General features: G+C 45.3%; 1 protein-coding gene across 2 annotated transcripts in view; it reads right to left on the reverse strand.

Moving 5' to 3' along the window:
* UPK3B (uroplakin 3B) overlaps positions 1-18,023 on the reverse strand; it is a 165,022-nt gene that overhangs the window by 15,830 nt on the left and 131,169 nt on the right. The window contains exons 1-4 of one of the 2 annotated variants that reach the window (XM_073670559.1): positions 6,812-6,907; positions 6,607-6,725; positions 1,150-1,293; positions 837-1,041 (exon numbers count right to left, since the gene is read on the reverse strand). In XM_073670559.1, the coding sequence (XP_073526660.1) occupies positions 837-1,041; positions 1,150-1,293; positions 6,607-6,725; positions 6,812-6,903 (560 nt within the window). In that variant the 5' untranslated portion in view covers positions 6,904-6,907. Of the gene's footprint in view, positions 1-836; positions 1,042-1,149; positions 1,294-6,606; positions 6,726-6,811; positions 6,908-18,023 lie in introns of those variants that run through there. The other variant, XM_073670560.1, reaches the window with a different exon arrangement.

Genomic DNA, 18,023 nt, shown 5'->3' on the forward strand with positions numbered 1-18,023 from the left:
CAAAAAGTCATGGAAAGTCATGACACCAGCTGAAATCTATCAGTAATTATGTTCTCCCCATGTATGTGTGGGTTTCCTCTGGGTTCTCCGGTTTCCTCCCACACTCCAAAGACATACTGATAGGGAATCTAAATTGTGAGCCCCAATGGTGACAGTGCCGATAATGTCTGTAAAGCGCTATGGAATTAATGGCGCTATATAAGTGAATAAAATATATAAAAATTAAATAATTAGAAAGCTATCCTGCCACTTAGTGAAAATTAATATCAGCTGGTTCAACTGATGGCCTATAAAAAGGTGTCTCTTTACCAAGGTTCCGTACAAGAATCATCTTATGGTGGGTAAAACCAGTGAGCTGCCTCAATACCTTCGCAACCTTATTGTATTGTATTTATAAAAATTGGCTGCTACACTGTGGCTCTATATGGCATCCGATTTTATTTAACTCACCCATAGACTTGAATGGGTAAGACTCATCTGATTTACAGTAGAAACTAGAGGACGCTGTAATTTTTTTACAACCAGATTCAGTCGGTGGAAAAAAAATGTAATGCTGTTTATTTTCCTCCATCCTTCTACTGTTTTTGTTTAAGTGCTACAGAGAGAGAAGAGCAGGAATCCATGTCTCAGTGTGTGCATTATATGGGAGATATCATAACAGCTAGTCTCTGCCTACTTGCACAGAGACAACTAAAATTAGAGATAGAGCCTGAAGAGTGGAAACCGGTTGAAAAATACAGGATACAAATGATATAATGGCCAGGAATAGTGTTATTGTTCCTGTATACACAACAGCTCATTACAAAGAGTTACCTGAAATGACAGTCTGTACTTACCGGTATGGGCCAGTGGAAGTTAATGGTCCGTTGCAGCTGTCAGAGTTGCCAAAACAGGACATGTCATTACCAATTTGAATGTATTCAGCTATGTTATCACAGGAATATGAGTTCTCAGTGTTGGTAAGGGTGTGATAATAGCCCAAAGTTGAAAATGTAGAATACTTAGCATCTTTGTTTATCAAGTCATTGTCACTCAATTGTACTGCAAGGAGGGAAACGCGACAATAAGAAAAGAACTAAAATTTAGAAAAAAATACTTTTTTTCATGACAACATTGCAATTCTTATTGAGGAGTGCAATAATTATTTACCTGCATTGTTAGCAACAACTATCCATACATTGTTAGTTGTGGCCAAGTTAAAGATACACTTTGGTTTGGACAGAATAAATGTTGTAGCTGTCAACCTTCCTTGCAAAGCTGTGCTAGCCAGTTGTGGGATGTAGCTGGTAAAATCTAAAAAGAACAAAACACATGTAAACATCTTACCTCCTGTTAAAAATACTCATTATAATGGTATTATATCAGAAAAATCAGCCAAGATCAAGACTTTAAACACAATTGCACTATTGAAGTTTTTGCACAGATCTGAGAATTTATCGGTATGTAATTTGTATAGATCTTCTTTAGGCTTCTATTATAGCTGAATACTTATTAAAGCACCGTACCAAATAAAGCCATAATCATGGTTACTAATATTCTATAAATTCCTGAACCATATGTAAAAATAGGGAACTTTTTCCCATGGTCCAGAAAAATATATTTTTTTGATGTGTCCATGATTTTTTTTAAACTGTGGGTGATTTTACTGGTAATTGTGTTGGTAAACAACATTGTTTTATAGTTTCCATTGCTGCTTCTCATATGTTCATATCAGCGTTCTTCTCCAGATATAATGTGAAATTATAGCTTATTTTTTCATGTATTTCAGATCAATTGAATTGTCACAAAAACTGCCAACTCGCTGCACACAGTCACTATAGGTAGCCCCCAACTTCAACTATAGCCAAAAATTATATAACCTATTTTTTTTTTTTTTTTGGGGGGTGGGGGATAAGTGGGGTGAAATGGGGTGTGGGAGGCAGGCTGCAATGACATCTACCTTCCCAGCCTCTGGCTTCAGAGTTCCCCAACCCACTCACTGTTCTAGGTACTGCATCTCCATCATGCCTATGTGACACTTTCCAGAATTGATGGTCAGGCTAGCAGCTTGGAGCACCTGAGACAGATAGGGCAGGTGCTCCTCCCAAGTGAGATTAAACACTGCTATGTGATCCAGGTATATTACTGCAAACCTTCAAGGGTACTTCAAGCAGCTGGCTAACCAAGCCCTGGAAAGTGGCAGGAGCATTTTTTATGACAAAGGACATGACCCTGGATTTATACAATCCAAAAGGCGTAATGAATGCAGACCGTTCCTGATCTTACTCTCACATAGGGATCTGCCCATAATTCAGATTAAAATCCATTATACACTGCTCAAAAAATAAAGGGAACACTCAAATAACATATCCTAGATCTGAATGAATGAAATATTCTCATTGAATACTTTGTTCTGTACAAAGTTGAATGTGCTGACAACAAAATCACACAAAAATCATCAATGGAAATCAAATTTATTAATCAATCGAGGCCTGGATTTGAAGTCACCCCCAAAATTAAAGTGGAAAAACACACTACAGGCTGATCCAACTTTGATGTAATGTCCTTAAAACAAGTCAAAATAAGGCTCAGTATTGTGTGTGGCCTCTGCGCGCCTGTATGACCTCCCTACAATGCCTGGGCATGCTCCTGATGAGGTTGCGGATGGTCTCCTGTGGGATCTCCTCCCAGACCTGGACTAAAGCATCCGCCAACTCCTGGACAGTCTGTGGTGCAAAATGACGTTGGTAGATGGAGCGAAACATGATGTCTTAGATGTGCTCAATCAGATTCAGGTCTGGGGAACGGGCAGGCCAGTCCATAGCTTCAATGCCTTCACCTTGCAGGAACTGTTGACACACTCCAGCCACATGAGGTCTGGCACTGTCCTGCATTAGGAGGAACCCAGGGCCAACCGCACCAGCATATGGTCTCACAAGGGGTCTGAGGATCTCATCTCGGTACCTAACGGCAGTCAGGCTACCTCTGGCGAGCACATGGAGGGCTGTACGGCCCTCCAAAGAAATGCCACCCGACACCATTACAGACCTACTGCCAAACCGGTCATGCTGAAGGATGTTGCAGGCAGCAGATTGCTCTCCACGGCGTCTCCAGAGTCTGTCACATCTGTCACATGTGCTCAGTGTGAACCTGCTTTCATCTGTGAAAAGCACAGGGTGCCAGTGGCAACTTTGCCAATCCTGGTGTTCTGTGGCAAATGCCAAGCGTCCTGCACGGTGTTGGGCTGTGAGCACAACCCCCATCTGTGGACGTTGGGCCTTCATACCACCCTCATGGAGTCGGTTTCTAACCTTTTGTGCAGACACATTCACATTTGTGGCCTGCTGGAGGTCATTTTGCAGGGCTCTGGCAGTGCTCCTCCTGTTCCTCCTTGCACAAAGGCGGAGGTAGCGGTCCTGCTGCTGGGTTGTTGCCCTCCTACGGCCCCCTCCACGTCTCCTGGTGTACTGGCCTGTCTCCTGGTAGCGCCTCCAGCCTCTGGACACTACGCTGACAGACACAGCAAACCTTCTTGCCACAGCTCGCATTGATGTGCCATCCTGAATGAGATGCACTATCTGAGCAACTCCTGTGGGTGGTAGAGTCCGTCTCATGCTACCACAAGTGTGAAAGCACAATCCACATTCAAAAGTGACCAAAACATCAGCCACAATGCATTGGTACCGAGATGTGGTCTGTGGTCCCCACCTGCAGAACCACTCCTTTATTGAGTGAGTCTTGATAATTGCCAATAATTTCCATCTATTGTCTATTTCATTTGCACAACAGCATGTGGAATTGATTGTCAATCAGTGTTGCTTCCTAAGTGGACAGTTTGATTTCACAGAAGTTTGATTTACTTGGAGTTATATTCTGTTGTTTAAGTGTTCCCTTTATTTTTTTGAGCAGTGTAGTTAGGTACTGGTCATTCATTGACCAACTGATCCAAAAGCTCATTTATGTGAAGCATCAGGTATGCATCAGAGACAGTGATGGCATTTAGTCTCTTATAGTCCAAGGACTACAGAGGAGGTCCATGCACTCTACAATTTCCGGATTACACCCAAACTTAGCATTTTGTCTTTCATTTAAAACCTGCCTGCACCTCTAGAGAAATGTGGTAAATATGCTGCCTAATAGGAGGCTGTTGCCCAGTGTCCATATGGTGGATGGCTAGCTGGGTCCTCCTGGACTTCCCAGTGAAAGTGGGTAGGAAGAGCTGGATTACCTTGTGCAGGTGGACTTTCTGGTCCGCAGAGAGCTTCGGGTTAAACTGGACATCCTCAATTGACCCAACCTCTTGGGTGGCAGCCACAAGATCTGCAAGGGCATCTATTTTCCCCTCATTTGGCAAACTGCACTTTGGCAGGACACAGGCTTCCCTGTCATAGCTGGCCTTCATTATAATTACATGTTAAACATTCTGCTTTTTCCTGGCATAATACACAATGACAACATAATTGACATCATGTAGGTGTTGGTGGATGAGATATGGGCGTGTCCAAGCAGCCTGCAGTTTTTTTGGGTCATGGGGACTAGCACCCACACTTTCTGACCCACTTCATAAGCTCCTTCATTAGTATTGTGGTGATACCACTGCTTCTGGCTGGCTGAGGCCTATACCATGTTCCACTGTACCAACTCAGACAGAGTTTGCTTCCTGCAATGCTATAGGTTTTAAGTTTGAATTCTGGTACAGACAATTGAACAAGTGAAGAATTAATTAAATGATTGAATGTAAATATGTAAAATGTGTACAGAGCACAACTGATGTTGGCTCCACCCCCAGACTGGAGGAGGAACTGAACAATCGCAGCGCGTCCGCTCCTCAGTGACACATGGAATGAATCCACATGGCCAGGAGACATTGCAGATGGAAAGTGGAACTCAGAACATAACCCTGACCTTTGGGGTCAGAGGGACATGTTCTCCAATATAAGACTATTCCACTGGATCTAGAATGGTTGGGAGCTGTGGTTAGCATATGGGGCGCTCTGCTCAATGATACTCTCTACTGTCCTTTCTAGCTTGATGTGCTCCTAAATGCTGGTTGTACAATATAGCAGTCCCTACTACTGTACCTGCTTATGAAAAAAAAAAAATAGGAACCCATACGTCAGAGTGTTTATGCCAGAAAACTGTCATAAAACACTTTGAAAAGTTGCCAAATTTTTGCACAACGCAAAGTCTATGCACATGCACATAACGCCAGTCCTAATGAATCGAGGACGTAATCTTTCTCATGACTGGGTATGTGCACATGGGACACATCCCCCGTAATGCTTCTACAGCTGAATTTCACAGTGAATCCATGGCTGCAAAATTCACTCCAAATTGTGCAGATTTTGTTTTGCATTTCATAGGGGAAAATATGTGGAAAAAAAATTGAAAATCCACAGCATAAAGGTTGCAGATGTCAAATTTACAGTGTCGGTCAATTGGGCGTAGTTGTTCTCCATGCCTGTGTGTACATTTAATAAAATCTCATCTACAATGCTAATGCGTCATTGGGGATATTTTTTGTTTGTGAACATGCCCTATTAGTAGTAAACCACATAACAGAGCTAGAGAGAAAAAATATGTCACGTTATTTTTCTCTCACAAAAAGGGGCAAAGATCCAAAGTGCCTAAACCTCTGTGCCTCAGGGTAGCTGCTATAAGAGCCATGTTGACATGTGAGTTGATCTACAATTCATTTGCTTGTTCATCAAAATAGCTGGGCTATATATGTAATACAAACCGCAATGCAAAAGTAAAGCAATACAAGCTTCTGAAAGCAACAAGAGAAATTTCACCACATTATTCATGGCATACCTGTACATTTTTGTATTGTATAGTGTAGTATAGCCATCATAGAGTACAAGCTGTAAGCAAATCATACACTCAAAAAGCACTGAAAAACAGTCCATCCATTGCTTTTTGTGTTAGTAAATCTGCCACTTAGGGATAACCAAATGGAGCAATTGCCCGAGATGACCATTCGCTTTCCTCCAACTCTTTCCAGAGACGGATAATTATCACAGGAGTAACTCATGCATGCATTATGTTACTATTGCTGGGAAGGGTGCCCTCACTAAATTATTGGGGCCCTTGCCAGATTATCCTCAATTTCACACTCCGCTGTTTCTTGTAATTTGAATCTACACCATCTGCATTATAAAAGTAAATTAAAGGGGATGTTTGGCGAAAATAAGTTATTACCTATTCGCAGGATAGTTCAGAACTTATTGATTGTGGGGGCCCGACCTCTGGGACCCCCACCGATCAGCAGAACAGAGTACTTTTATCTCCATTATAGAAGGGAGCAGCAGTGACCACCACTCCAGTCATTCCCTATGTTATATTATCCATTTTCCATATTACTCATTTAAATTCCTTGAGTATCTGACCTGCATCTCCATTTTATAAAGGGATGAAAGTTCTCTGAAGGGGATAAAAATTCACTATTCTGCAACCCTCACGATCAATAAGTTATCACCTCTCCTTTGGATAGATGGTGAGCTGCTTTCACCTTTCCTTTGGATAGGTGATACAAGTTATTTTCTTTGGACAACCACTTTAAATATATTTCTATTCAACATTCATTCATCAAGCAGCCATATAAGAATATGATAATAATACACTTACCTGCAGCAACAGCTGATAATGTAACAAGCAGCCACAGTTGCATCTTTAAAGACATTATGGTGGTGTTCTCTCTTCGGTGCTTGAGGTGCCGATGAATAGAGCCACTAAGGTAACTGCAACTAAATTCAGAAAAACATGCCAACACCTTTCAGTATAGAAGAGCTCTGCATATTTGGAGAAATGCCTCAAATATCTACATTCCCACCATTCATGCTGATAGTAAACGTGTTCTACTTGTTTTTGCTCTTTAAGCCATTGTACTAGTGCTCTGTTAGCAAGAGGCTTGCATTTGCTCATTGTTTTGTCTCCATTGAAATGTCACCAAACCTGTCCAGTCATCTAAAATATCTCTCTAGAAAAAATGTGAAACCTTTATTTTCGTTCCAAGGCGAAACCCTTGACCTGTTTCTCTCTGTCTTTAAGTCAGTGTTCTCCTTTTTCTGACTGATTAGAATACATTATTAATTATTATTATTGTTGAGCGAGAGTGCTCGTTTAACCCTTTAAACAAGCACGCTCGGGTGCTCACCGAGTAGTTTCGGCGTGCTCGGCATCTATGTTTGAGCCGCCGCGGCTGTTAGACAGCTGTGACACATGCAGAGATTGCCTAACAAACAGGCGTTTAAAGGGTTAAACAAGCATGCTCGCTCAACACTAATTATTATCCCCTTCAAGGGAACCTGTTACAAATGGACCCAGTGTCTGAGTGGAAAAAAAATCACAGCATACACTATTATTTTCTGTATATCAAATAAGACTCGCCTATACAAGTCTATGGGTGCAAAACCAAAGAAATGAGCCGGAACATAAATTGGTGTGCATGCAATGTCTAGGAACACGTTCACACTGTGGCCATTTCACAGACAAAACTAAAAGAAAAAAAACAAAATGAGCATATACCCTTCAGTAAGTAAATAGTAATAGTACATGTAAATAACATAGGGTACTTCGTTAATAGTATTTTGATCCAAAAAGCATTAAAGCCATCCCACCGTGACAAGTTATACCCAATTGGGATGATCTTATTTCTAGTATTAAAAGCTCACCTTGCGTCAATCGACCTTAATATAAAAAAGGGCAGAGCAATCAATACAGCAATAAGTCTGTGCAGAAGAAAGGGCCAACGTTTTGATCATTTGACCTTGTTCACGGCCAAGCTGGGAGCCAGACGTGCATACGCTGTGAACAAGGTCGTAAGACCTAAATGTTGGCCCTTTCTTCTGCACAAACTTACTGTATTTATTTCATTTACTGCAATATCTTCTTGAATTTGGCAGAGCCGTGGTATTTTGCTATACAGGGTGGGCCATTTATATGGATACACCTAAATTAAATGGGAATGGTTGGTGATATCAACTTCCTGTTTGTGGCACATTAGTATATGGGAGGGGGAAAACTTTTCCAGATGGGTGACCATGGCGGCCATTTTGAAGTTGGCCATTTTGGATCCAACTTTATTTTTTTCAATGGGAAGAGGGTCATGTGACACATCAAACTTATTGAGAATTTCATAAGAAAAACAATGGTGTGCTTGGTTTTAACGTAACTTTATTCTTTCATGAGTTTTTTACAAGTTTATGACCACTTATAAAATGTGTTCAAAGTGCTACCCATTGTGTTGGATTGTCATTGCAACCCTCTTCTCCCATTCTTGACACACTGATAGCAACACTGCAGAAGAAATTCTAGCACAGGCTTCCAGTATCCATTGTTTCAGATGCTGCACATCTCGTATCTTCACAGCATAGACAATTGCCTTCAGATGACCCCAAAGATAAAAGTCTAAGGGGGTCAGATCGGGAGACCTTGGTGGCCATTCAACTGGCCCATGACGACCAATCCACTTTCCAGGAAACTGTTCATGTAGGAATGCTTGGACTTGACACCCATAATGTGGTGGTGCACCATCTTGTTAGAAAAACTCAGGGAACGTGCCATCTTCAGTGCATAAAGAGGGCAACACATCATCATGTATCAATTTCAGATATCCAGTGGCATTGAGGTCTTCATTGATGAAGAATGGCCCCACTACCTTTGTACCCCATATACCACACTATATCATCAAGATACGAGATGTGCAGCATCTGAAATAATGGATACTGGAAGCCTGTGCTAGCATTTCTTCTGGCGTGTTGCTATCAGTGTGTCAAAAGTGGGAGAAGAGAGTTGCATTGACAATCCAACAAAATGGGCAGCACTTTGAACACATTTTATAAGTGGTCATAAACTTGTAAAAAACTCATGAAAGAATAAAGTTACGTTAAAACCCAGCACACCATTGTTTTTCTTATGAAATTCTCAATAAGTTTGATGTGTCACATGACCCTCTTCCCATTGAAAAAAATAAAGTTGGATCCAAAATGGCCAACTTCAAAATGGCCGCCATGGTCACCACCCATCTGGAAAAGTTTTCCCCCTCCCATATACTAATGTGCCCCAAACAGGAAGTTGATATCACCAACCATTCCCATTTAATTTAGGTTTATCCATATAAATAGCCCTCCCTGTACTTAATTTTTTTTCACATGGACCCAGCGTCCGTGTGGAAAAAAATCACACCATGCACTATTCTCTTTTGTACAGTGGAATGGAAAGTATTGAGACCCCTTTAAATTTTTCGCTCTTTGTTTCATTGCAGCCATTTGGTAAATTCTAAAAAGTTCATTTTTTTCTCATTAAAGTACAATCTGCACCCCATGTTGACTGAAAAAAACAGAAATGTAGAAATTTTTGCAAATTTATTAAAAAAGAAAAACTGAAATATCACATGGTCATAAGTATTCAGACCCTTTGCTCAGACACTCATATTTAAGTCACATGCTGTCCATTTCCTTGTGATCCTCCTTGAGATGGTTCTACTACTTCATTGAAGTCCAGCTGTGTTTAATTAAACTGATAGGACTTGATTTGTAAAGGCACACACCTGTCTATATAAGATCTCACAGCTCACAGTGCATGTCAGACCAAATGAGAATCATGAGCTTAAGGCTGAGTTCACACGATGCGTATTTCATGCGTTTCCGCGGCGTTTTTGCAGTTGCGTAAACGCCGCGGAAACGCATGAAAAACGCATGGTAGAAGGGAAGCAATGTTCCCCAATGGAAATCCGCATGTGCTGTGCCCATGATGCGGATTTTTCCGCAGCGTGAACGCTGCGGTCAAAAATCCGCAGCATGTCAATTAATTTTGCGGAAATGCGGCGATTTCGCCGCCATTGACTTGCATTAGAACGCGCCAATTCCGCAAGACAGCATCTGTACTTGCGCTTTTGGCGCGTTCGAATATGCGGATGGTACCCGGGTGTGGAGGAGAGGAGAGTCTCATCCACACCCAGGTACCATTAAAAAAGCTGTAAAAAAAGAATAAAATAAAAAATAAATGTATTCTTACCTTCTGTCGGCCCACGCAGCGCTCCCGCTTGGTTCCCGGCACTTGCAGTGAGTTGTAGGACCTGCGCTGACGTCAGAGTCATGTGACGGGTCACGTGACGCTGACGTCGGCAGGTCTTTCAATTCAAAGTTGCCGGCAGCCGGGAACTTTGTAAAGCAGGACAGCGCGGGCCATCGGAGGTAAGTATATACACTCTCTCGGGTCACACTATATAAATCCATGCTGTTTGCATGGATTTATATAGTGTGACCTAGTTGTCAAGCACTTTCCAAGTGATGCTAAAATCGCCTGGAAAGCGCTTGTCAATCTGCATGCGGAAACGCATGTGAATCTGCATGTGGATCCGCATGTATTCTGCAGGAAAAAATGCATGCACAATCTGCATGCGTTTTTTCTGCCAGGGAGATGCAGAAATGATGCAGAAATTTTCTGCTTCATTTCTGCATCGTGTGCACATACCCTAAAGGGACTGCCCAAGGAGCTCAGAGACATAATTGTGGCAAGGCACAGATCTGGCCAAGGTTACAAAATAATTTCTGCAGTACTCAAGGTTCCTAAGAGCACAGTGGCCTCCATAATCCTTAAATGGAAGAAGTTTGGGACCACAAGAAGTCTTCCTAGACCTGGCCGTCCAGCCAAATTGAACAATCGTGGGAGAAGAGCCTTGGTGAGAGAGGTAAAGAAGAACCCAAAGATCACTGTGGCTGAGTTACAGAGATGCAGTAGGGAGATGAGAGAAAGTTCCACAAAGTTAACTATCACTGCAGCCCTCCACCAGTCGGGCCTTTATGGCAGAGTGGCCCGATGGAAGCCTCTCCTCAGTGCAAGACATATGAAAGTCCACATAGAGTTTGCTCAAAAACACATGAAGGACTCCCACACTATGAGAAATAAGATTCTCTGATGAGACGAAGATAGAACTTTTTAGTGAAAATTCTAAGCGGTATGTGTGAAGAAAACAAGGCACTGTTCATCACCAGCCCAATACAATCCCAACAGTGAGACATGGTGGTGGCAGCATCATGCTATGGGGGTGTTTTTCAGCTGCAGGAACAGGATGACTGGTTGCAATTAAAAGAAACATGAATGAGGCCAAGTATAGAGATATCCTGGATGAAAACCTCTTCCAGAGTAGTCTGGACCTCAGACTTGGCCGAAGGTTCACCTTCCAACAAGACAACCACCCTAAGCACACATATAAAATAACAAAGGAGTGGCTTCAGAACAACTCTGTGACCATTCTTGACTGACCCAGCCAGAGCCCTGACCTAAGCCCAGTTGAGCTTCTCTGGAGAGACTTGAAAATGGCTGTCCACCAACGTTCACCATCCAACCTGACGGAAGTGGAGAGGGTCTGCAAGGAAGAATACATAGCAGCTGAAAAATCTGACGTGTTATTGACGCGCCCCCTGAGCCGTGGGGTACTCAGTGCTGGGCCGGTCGTTGCTAGGGGAGATGTCACAGTGGCGGTGACCCGGTCCGTGACCCAGGGCAGTCAATCAAAAGGGGAATATTTACAGGGGATTTATAGTTTTTATGAATTGTTCGTGACACCACCTGTGGTATGTGGCTAAAGGGAGCCGCCGCTGCGGAGCAGGTCCTCTGGAGCTGATGTCAGTGCAGCAGAGTTGGTTTAGCTCTCCACAGGTAGAGCTTAGCTCCAGGGCAGTGTAGATGTTAAAGATGTTGCGGTGTAATGCAGGGGATGATGGCACAGCAATAATTTCGCAGAGACAGTGGGGTGCAGTCTTCAGAGTTTACTCACAGTTGATAAGTTCCTCAGGTTACACTCTCCGGATTGCGACCTCCCACGTCACTCTGCGTTCACCAGGCAGGGGTTCAGCAAACTCCCAGGTGTTTCAAGAATGCGTGACAGCACCCCCTTCTACATGCCCTTCTCAGCCGTCTTCCTGCGCTGGCCCTCACCCTTCTTGCCCTGCGCCTCGCCAAACAATGTCCCAAGCCGGTATCCTCGGATCTTTCTGGGCAACCTGGAGTTCCCTGGATCCTATGTGGTTACCTTTTTGGTGACTTGAGTGCAGATGTGGCAACTGCACCCTGAAAGTACAGAAGCCTCCGGTTTCCTGTTGAACTTTGTAATTCTCACTGATTAGGGGCTGGTCCCCACTGCGGCTTGATCCCTCCACCGCCTGGCAGATTCAGGCGTACAGGTGGCCTCCAGCACTGCCCATACCCCTGGGATCCCTTCCACATTCCTGGAGCCTTTCTCCTGCTCCTTTCCTCCTCAGTCTGTCCTGGGCCTCTCTCCAGGACCTCCTTCTGAGCAGAGCTCCTACAGAGCTCCGGCTCCCTCTACTTCTTCTCTCAGACTGACCTGTCCTTTCAAGATGGCTTCCCTCTTTATACAATTCCTAACAAGTTCTCTCCTGAACTTCTTCCTCCACCCACACCCACTACATGGTTCCCCCTACTTTGGTTCCCCCCACTCCAGCCAGGGACAGGGCTCATCAGGGAAGCGACGCATCTTGCCCCTCCTGCTGGTCTGGAGTAGTGTAGTGTTGGTTGCAGGTGTTAGGGTCCCGGGCAGTACTCCTTCCTTACCTGAGAGTGAGATACCACACCTCTGGGTGAGATGCAGTATGTCTGTGGCGACTGAACCCACAGGGGCGCCACATACCCCCCTGGTAAAACACAGCACGTCCGTGGGCTGGAACAGAGTAAAAACACATTTTAGACATACAATATTTTTAGAATGCATTCGCATAGAAGATGATGAACAAACTTTTTCTTCCCTTTATGGGAGGCACATTACTTAAACGTTGCAGGTTACCATATAGAACTTTTTAAAGAACACATTTTTCTTCTTCACACTTATAAAACATTTTTCAAGCAGATAAACATTTCTTATATCAAACATTTTCAATCAAATACAGTGAAATTTACAGCCGAATGTCCTTTTCACTGGTAAAGGTGCAATTTGAGCAACATGAGGGACCCGTCCGAAAACCCTCAACATAGGCCCTGGGCGTGACTCCAGGGCATAGGTGATCCAGGTGTTGGACCACGTCTACGGCCACGCCAAATGGGTTTTTGTTCTGAGGTCAGACTTGTTGTATAAAACCAATAAGGGGCAATTTAAGAAGTGCAACTATTTACAGTAAAGTTTCTCGGTTAAACACCGTCCATAACCTTAATGTCTCTATACCCTTACTGGGTAACTAGATAAATACACACACTTAAATGCTGCAGTACCCTTCCGGGTAACTATGCACGTTACTCAATTTTAGCAGTTCAGCAGTGGTGCCCCCTCCTGGGGAACACCTGGTTCTTACAGGCTGACCCAGCCGGGTCATCAGCCTCAGACTGCGAGGGTACACTCTCCTCCTCCTCCACTACCCTGTGTACACGGAGAGCGTACCAACCCCGTTCCCCCTTGTGCTGGGTGTAAGTGACTCGGTCACCGGGGTACAAATTTCGGTCGGGGTGTCCCTGCTGGAGATGGGACTCCACATCCCGCCAATTAACGAAGAAGTCCCGCGCCATGTGGGGCTCTCTTATGAATCCCCACCCGGCCTCTAAGTCAAATTTCACTACGGTCCCCTCTGCGCGTGGCTCAGGCGTGGTCGACTTTGCCTTGCGGGCCCGGGTCTTTTCCATGTTTCTCACTTCCATTTCATCCCAGTGCACCCGCCGGAGGTGCCGCTCTTTTTCTAGCTTCCGGAGCTCCCTCCGACAGTACTCCTCCCGTCGGGCAGCTTCCCTTCGGGTCTCGCGGGGAAAACCATAAGGCCCCCCCTCCTGATTATCATACAGAAATGGATCTTCCTCTCCCTGGTGGACAACTGGGGGCACAGGAGCGGGCAGCAATGGGAGGTTCTGGTCCTCCACCTCCGCGGAACAGTCCCAGGCCCGTGCCCGTACAACCATTCGGGTGTGGGGGCAAATGGCTCTTGAAGGGGGCCTAGGAGCAGGTCTTCCTCACCAGCGCCCAGGGTAGAAGGCTCCGGGCCCAGGAGCAGAGCGGGGGCGTGCGCGTCCGGGTACGGCAGTTCCGCCAGGAGGCCCAGGAGCAGGTCAGCGGCGTCAGCGCCCGGGACAGGGAGACTCCTCTTACCTGCTCCCGCGGCCGCTCCTGTGCTGCACGCTGCCTCCCGGTTCTGGTCAGGCTCCGCCAGGGCTGAGGCGCTGCCGGTGGAACGCAGCACTGGCTGCCGCCTGATCATCATCCTCCCCGGCATCTCTTCCTTCCAACTGGCGATGGCTGCCTGCTGGGCCTTCACCACCTGCCGACCGAGTTCTTGCATCTCGGCGTGGAGGAACCCCGCATCCTCCAAGGACAATTTGTAGACCACCTCCTCCAGGGTGAGAGGTGTCTCGCGTTGCTGCATGCCACAGGCAGGAGTTCCAGGCTCACCTCCCTCCATCTTGCCTGCCCGGTGCGGTTTGTCTTGTTTGCTGGAGACCACACCCTGTCTCAAAGGTTTCTTCTCTCCTCTCCCCTTTCTGGGGCGGTCCCATGGATGCTTGCTGTCGGCCACACCCGGAGACGGCTTCCCCAGACTGATGGACAGATCCAGGTATATAGCCACAGGCGCATGGGGCGGGTTGCGCTTTTGGCACCATTCTGGGACCCGACCCACGATGGGAGGTTCTTCGTCGTCCTTGATAACGCACATAATGGCGCCCATTCTTCTGGGGCGGGCGCCACATACAGTATAGAACACAGTCTCTAGGCGCACAATACCTGGTGATAACGGGTTGGTTCATATCCTGTTCGTGACGCCAAAGATGATGCGCCCCCTGGGCCGTGAGGTACTCGGTGCCGGGTCGGTCGTTGCTTGGGGAGATGTCACAGTGGCGGTGACCCGGTTCGTGACCCAGAGTGGTCAATCAAAAGGGGAATATTTACAGGGGATTTATAATTTTTATGAATTGTTCGTGACGCCACCTGTGGTATGCGGCTAAAGGGAGCCGCTGCTGCGGAGCAGGTCCTCTGGAGCTGATGTCAGTGCAGCAGAGTTGGTTTAGCTCTCCACAGGTAGAGCTTAGCTCCAGGGCAGTGTAGATGTTAAAGATGTTGCGGTGTAATGCAGGGGGTGATGGGGCAGCAATAATTTCACAGAGACAGTGGGGTGCAGTCTTCAGAGTTTACTCACAGTTGATAAGTTCCTCAGGTTACACTCTCCAGATTGCGACCTCCCACGTCATGCTGAATTCACCAGGCAGGGGTTCAGCAAACTCCCAGGTGTTTCAAGAGTGCGTGACAGGACCCCCTTCTACATGCCCTTCTCAGCTGTCTTACTGCGCTGGCCCTCACCCTTCTTGCCCTGCGCCTCACCAAACAATGTCCCAAGCCGGTATCCTCGGATCTTTCTGGGCAACCTGGAGTTCCCTGGATCCTATGTGGTTACCTTTTTGGCGACTTGAGTGCGGATTTGGCAACTGCACCCTGAAAGTACAGAAGCCTCCGGTTTCCTGTTGAACTTTGTAATTCTCACTGATTAGGGGCTGGTCCCCTCTCCGGCTTGATCCCTCCACCGCCTGGCAGATTCGGGCGTACGGGTGGCCTCCAGCACTGCCCGTACCCCTGGGATCCCTTCCACATTCCTGGAGCCTTTCTCCTGCTCCTTTCCTCCTCAGTCTGTCCTGGGCCTCTCTCCAGGACCTCCTTCTGAGCAGAGCTCCTACAGAGCTCCGGCTCCCTCTACTTCTTCTCTCAGACTGACCTGTCCTTTCAAGATGGCTTCCCTTTTTATACAATTCCTAACAAGTGCTCTCCTGAACTTCTTCCTCCACCCACACCCACTATATGGTTCCCCCTACTTTGGTTCCCCCCACTCCAGCCAGGGACAGGGCTCATCAGGGAAGCGACGCATCTTGCCCCTCCTGCTCGTCTGGAGTAGTGTAGTGTTGGATGCAGGTGTTAGGGTCCCGGGCAGTACTCCTTCCTTACCTGAGAGTGAGATATCACACCTCTGGGTGAGATGCAGTACGTCTGCGGTGACTGAACCCGCAGGGGCGCCACATTATTGGAGCAACAAATGCCCTTAATCATAGGATGTAGAAAGGGGCTATGGTAAATCTGTTTAAATGATGAGAAACCAATCATAGACTTGAATACATAAACCCATGGGAAAAAGCTACCCATGATATAACAATACACCTACAAAAGCAAACATAAAGCAAACATAACAAATTAATACTGAATCAACTAATAAATGTAGAGCAAATCATTTCTGTAGTTCATACCATGTTGATATTTGGGGTTACGTATCAGAATCCAAAACGCTTCCCTTAATGCAAGGTGTTTCTGCCATCTACCTCCCCTTATGGGGTATCACACTTTTTCAATGGTGAAAAAAATGAAATGTGAAGTGTCACCATTATGTGTGCTAACAAAAATACTTGCCCGCACCCGAATATGTTCCAATTTTATTGTTAGAAAGGTTTTTTAAGATTTCTGGTAATATATCCTATGTAAAACATATGACAGCCGTTACACTCAATACAATAAATGACATACAAATCGCAGTTGATAAAGAATCAATTTCGCAATTCGCACCACTATGCACAAAGAAACTAAATTTTCTGTTTTGGGCAAAAGCACACACATTGCAACGACTGCCACCACACTTAAAAAATCCTTTGATGGATATCCAAGGAGATTCAGAGGTGGTCTTGTGGAACAGACTGACTGAGAGTATATTGCCCAAAGAATAACCCTTCCTTACCACACACTTACAGCTAACTTCAATTATCCTCCTAAGAACATCATCCGAGTTCACCACTGGTAAGTATTTTAGGAAAATATTTTTTATTTGGCCATATTGTGGGCTGAAAGGCATGGTGAAAGTAACAGAAAAATGAGGCTTTGCATTTCCTGGATAATCATATAAAACAATGTTTCTGGGTTTGTCTCTAACTCTGTAAAATGTTTGTTTGATTAAATGTTTACCATAACCCCTATCATGGTGTCTGTTACTAATGATGGTACCGTCACTAAGGAAAGCAGCAGCATCAGAACAGGTATGTCTGGCACGTAAAAATTCACCATATGGGATGGCCTGAGTTGTGTGATGTGGATGGCAACTGGTAGATTGTAAAATGGTGTTCCCAGCCATATCCTTACTATATAGAGATGTCTGTACTCTGCCTTTTTCAGGATTGTCTGAATGTCAAGGAAAGGTATTTGAATATTGAGCGGTCCAAGAGTAAACTGCATCTTGTATTCATTTCTATTTAGGTACTCATCAAAATCCTAAACAACCGATACGTCACCAGACCAAATTTTATGGGTATCTAAATAAAGGTTTTTTATTTTATTGGCTGGGCGTGCCAGTATTTTTCTCTTGGCTCTTCTTGGCCACTTTTTACCTGGTGACAGATCCTCTTTAAAAGGCCAAGATCAGTGACTTTTTTGATCCCAGTGGTTGTTCCAGAGTGTCAGTTGAAGTTCACAGCTGACAATCCCTTCTCATGGCCCACTCTCCCCAGTCCCACAAGCTCGCTGCCTCAGGGTAACCCTGGACTCTGATCTCTCCTTCAAACCACATATCCAAGCCCTTTCCACTTGCTGCCAACTCCAACTCAAAAATATCTCCCGGATCTGCACTTTCCTCAGCCAAGACTCTGCAAAAACAATAGTGCACACCCTCATCATTTCCCGTCTCGACTACCTCAACCTCCTGCTCTGTGGCCTCCCTTCTAACACTCTTGCACCCCTCCAATCTATCCTAAACTCTGCTACTCAACTAATCCACCTGTCCTCTGTCAATCCATTCACTGGCTTCCCATTACCCAGAGACTCAACTTCAAGACCCTAACCTTGGCATACAAAGCCATCCACAATCTGTCTCCTCCATACATCTGTGACCTAGTCTCCCGGTCCTTACCTACATGCAACCTCCGATCCTCACAAGATCTCCTTCTCCACTCTCCTCTTATCTCCTCTTCCCACAATCGCATACAAGATTTCTCCCATGCATCCCCCCTACTCTGGAACTCTCTACCCCAAGATAGCAGACTCTCACCTACTGTTGAAATCTTCAAAAGGAACCTGAAGACCT

The sequence above is a fragment of the Phyllobates terribilis genome, unplaced genomic scaffold (assembly GCF_046119375.1).
Source record: "Phyllobates terribilis strain yellow unplaced genomic scaffold, ASM4611937v1 Scaffold_2__4_contigs__length_985480577, whole genome shotgun sequence".
NCBI classification, from domain to species: Eukaryota; Metazoa; Chordata; class Amphibia; order Anura; family Dendrobatidae; genus Phyllobates; species Phyllobates terribilis.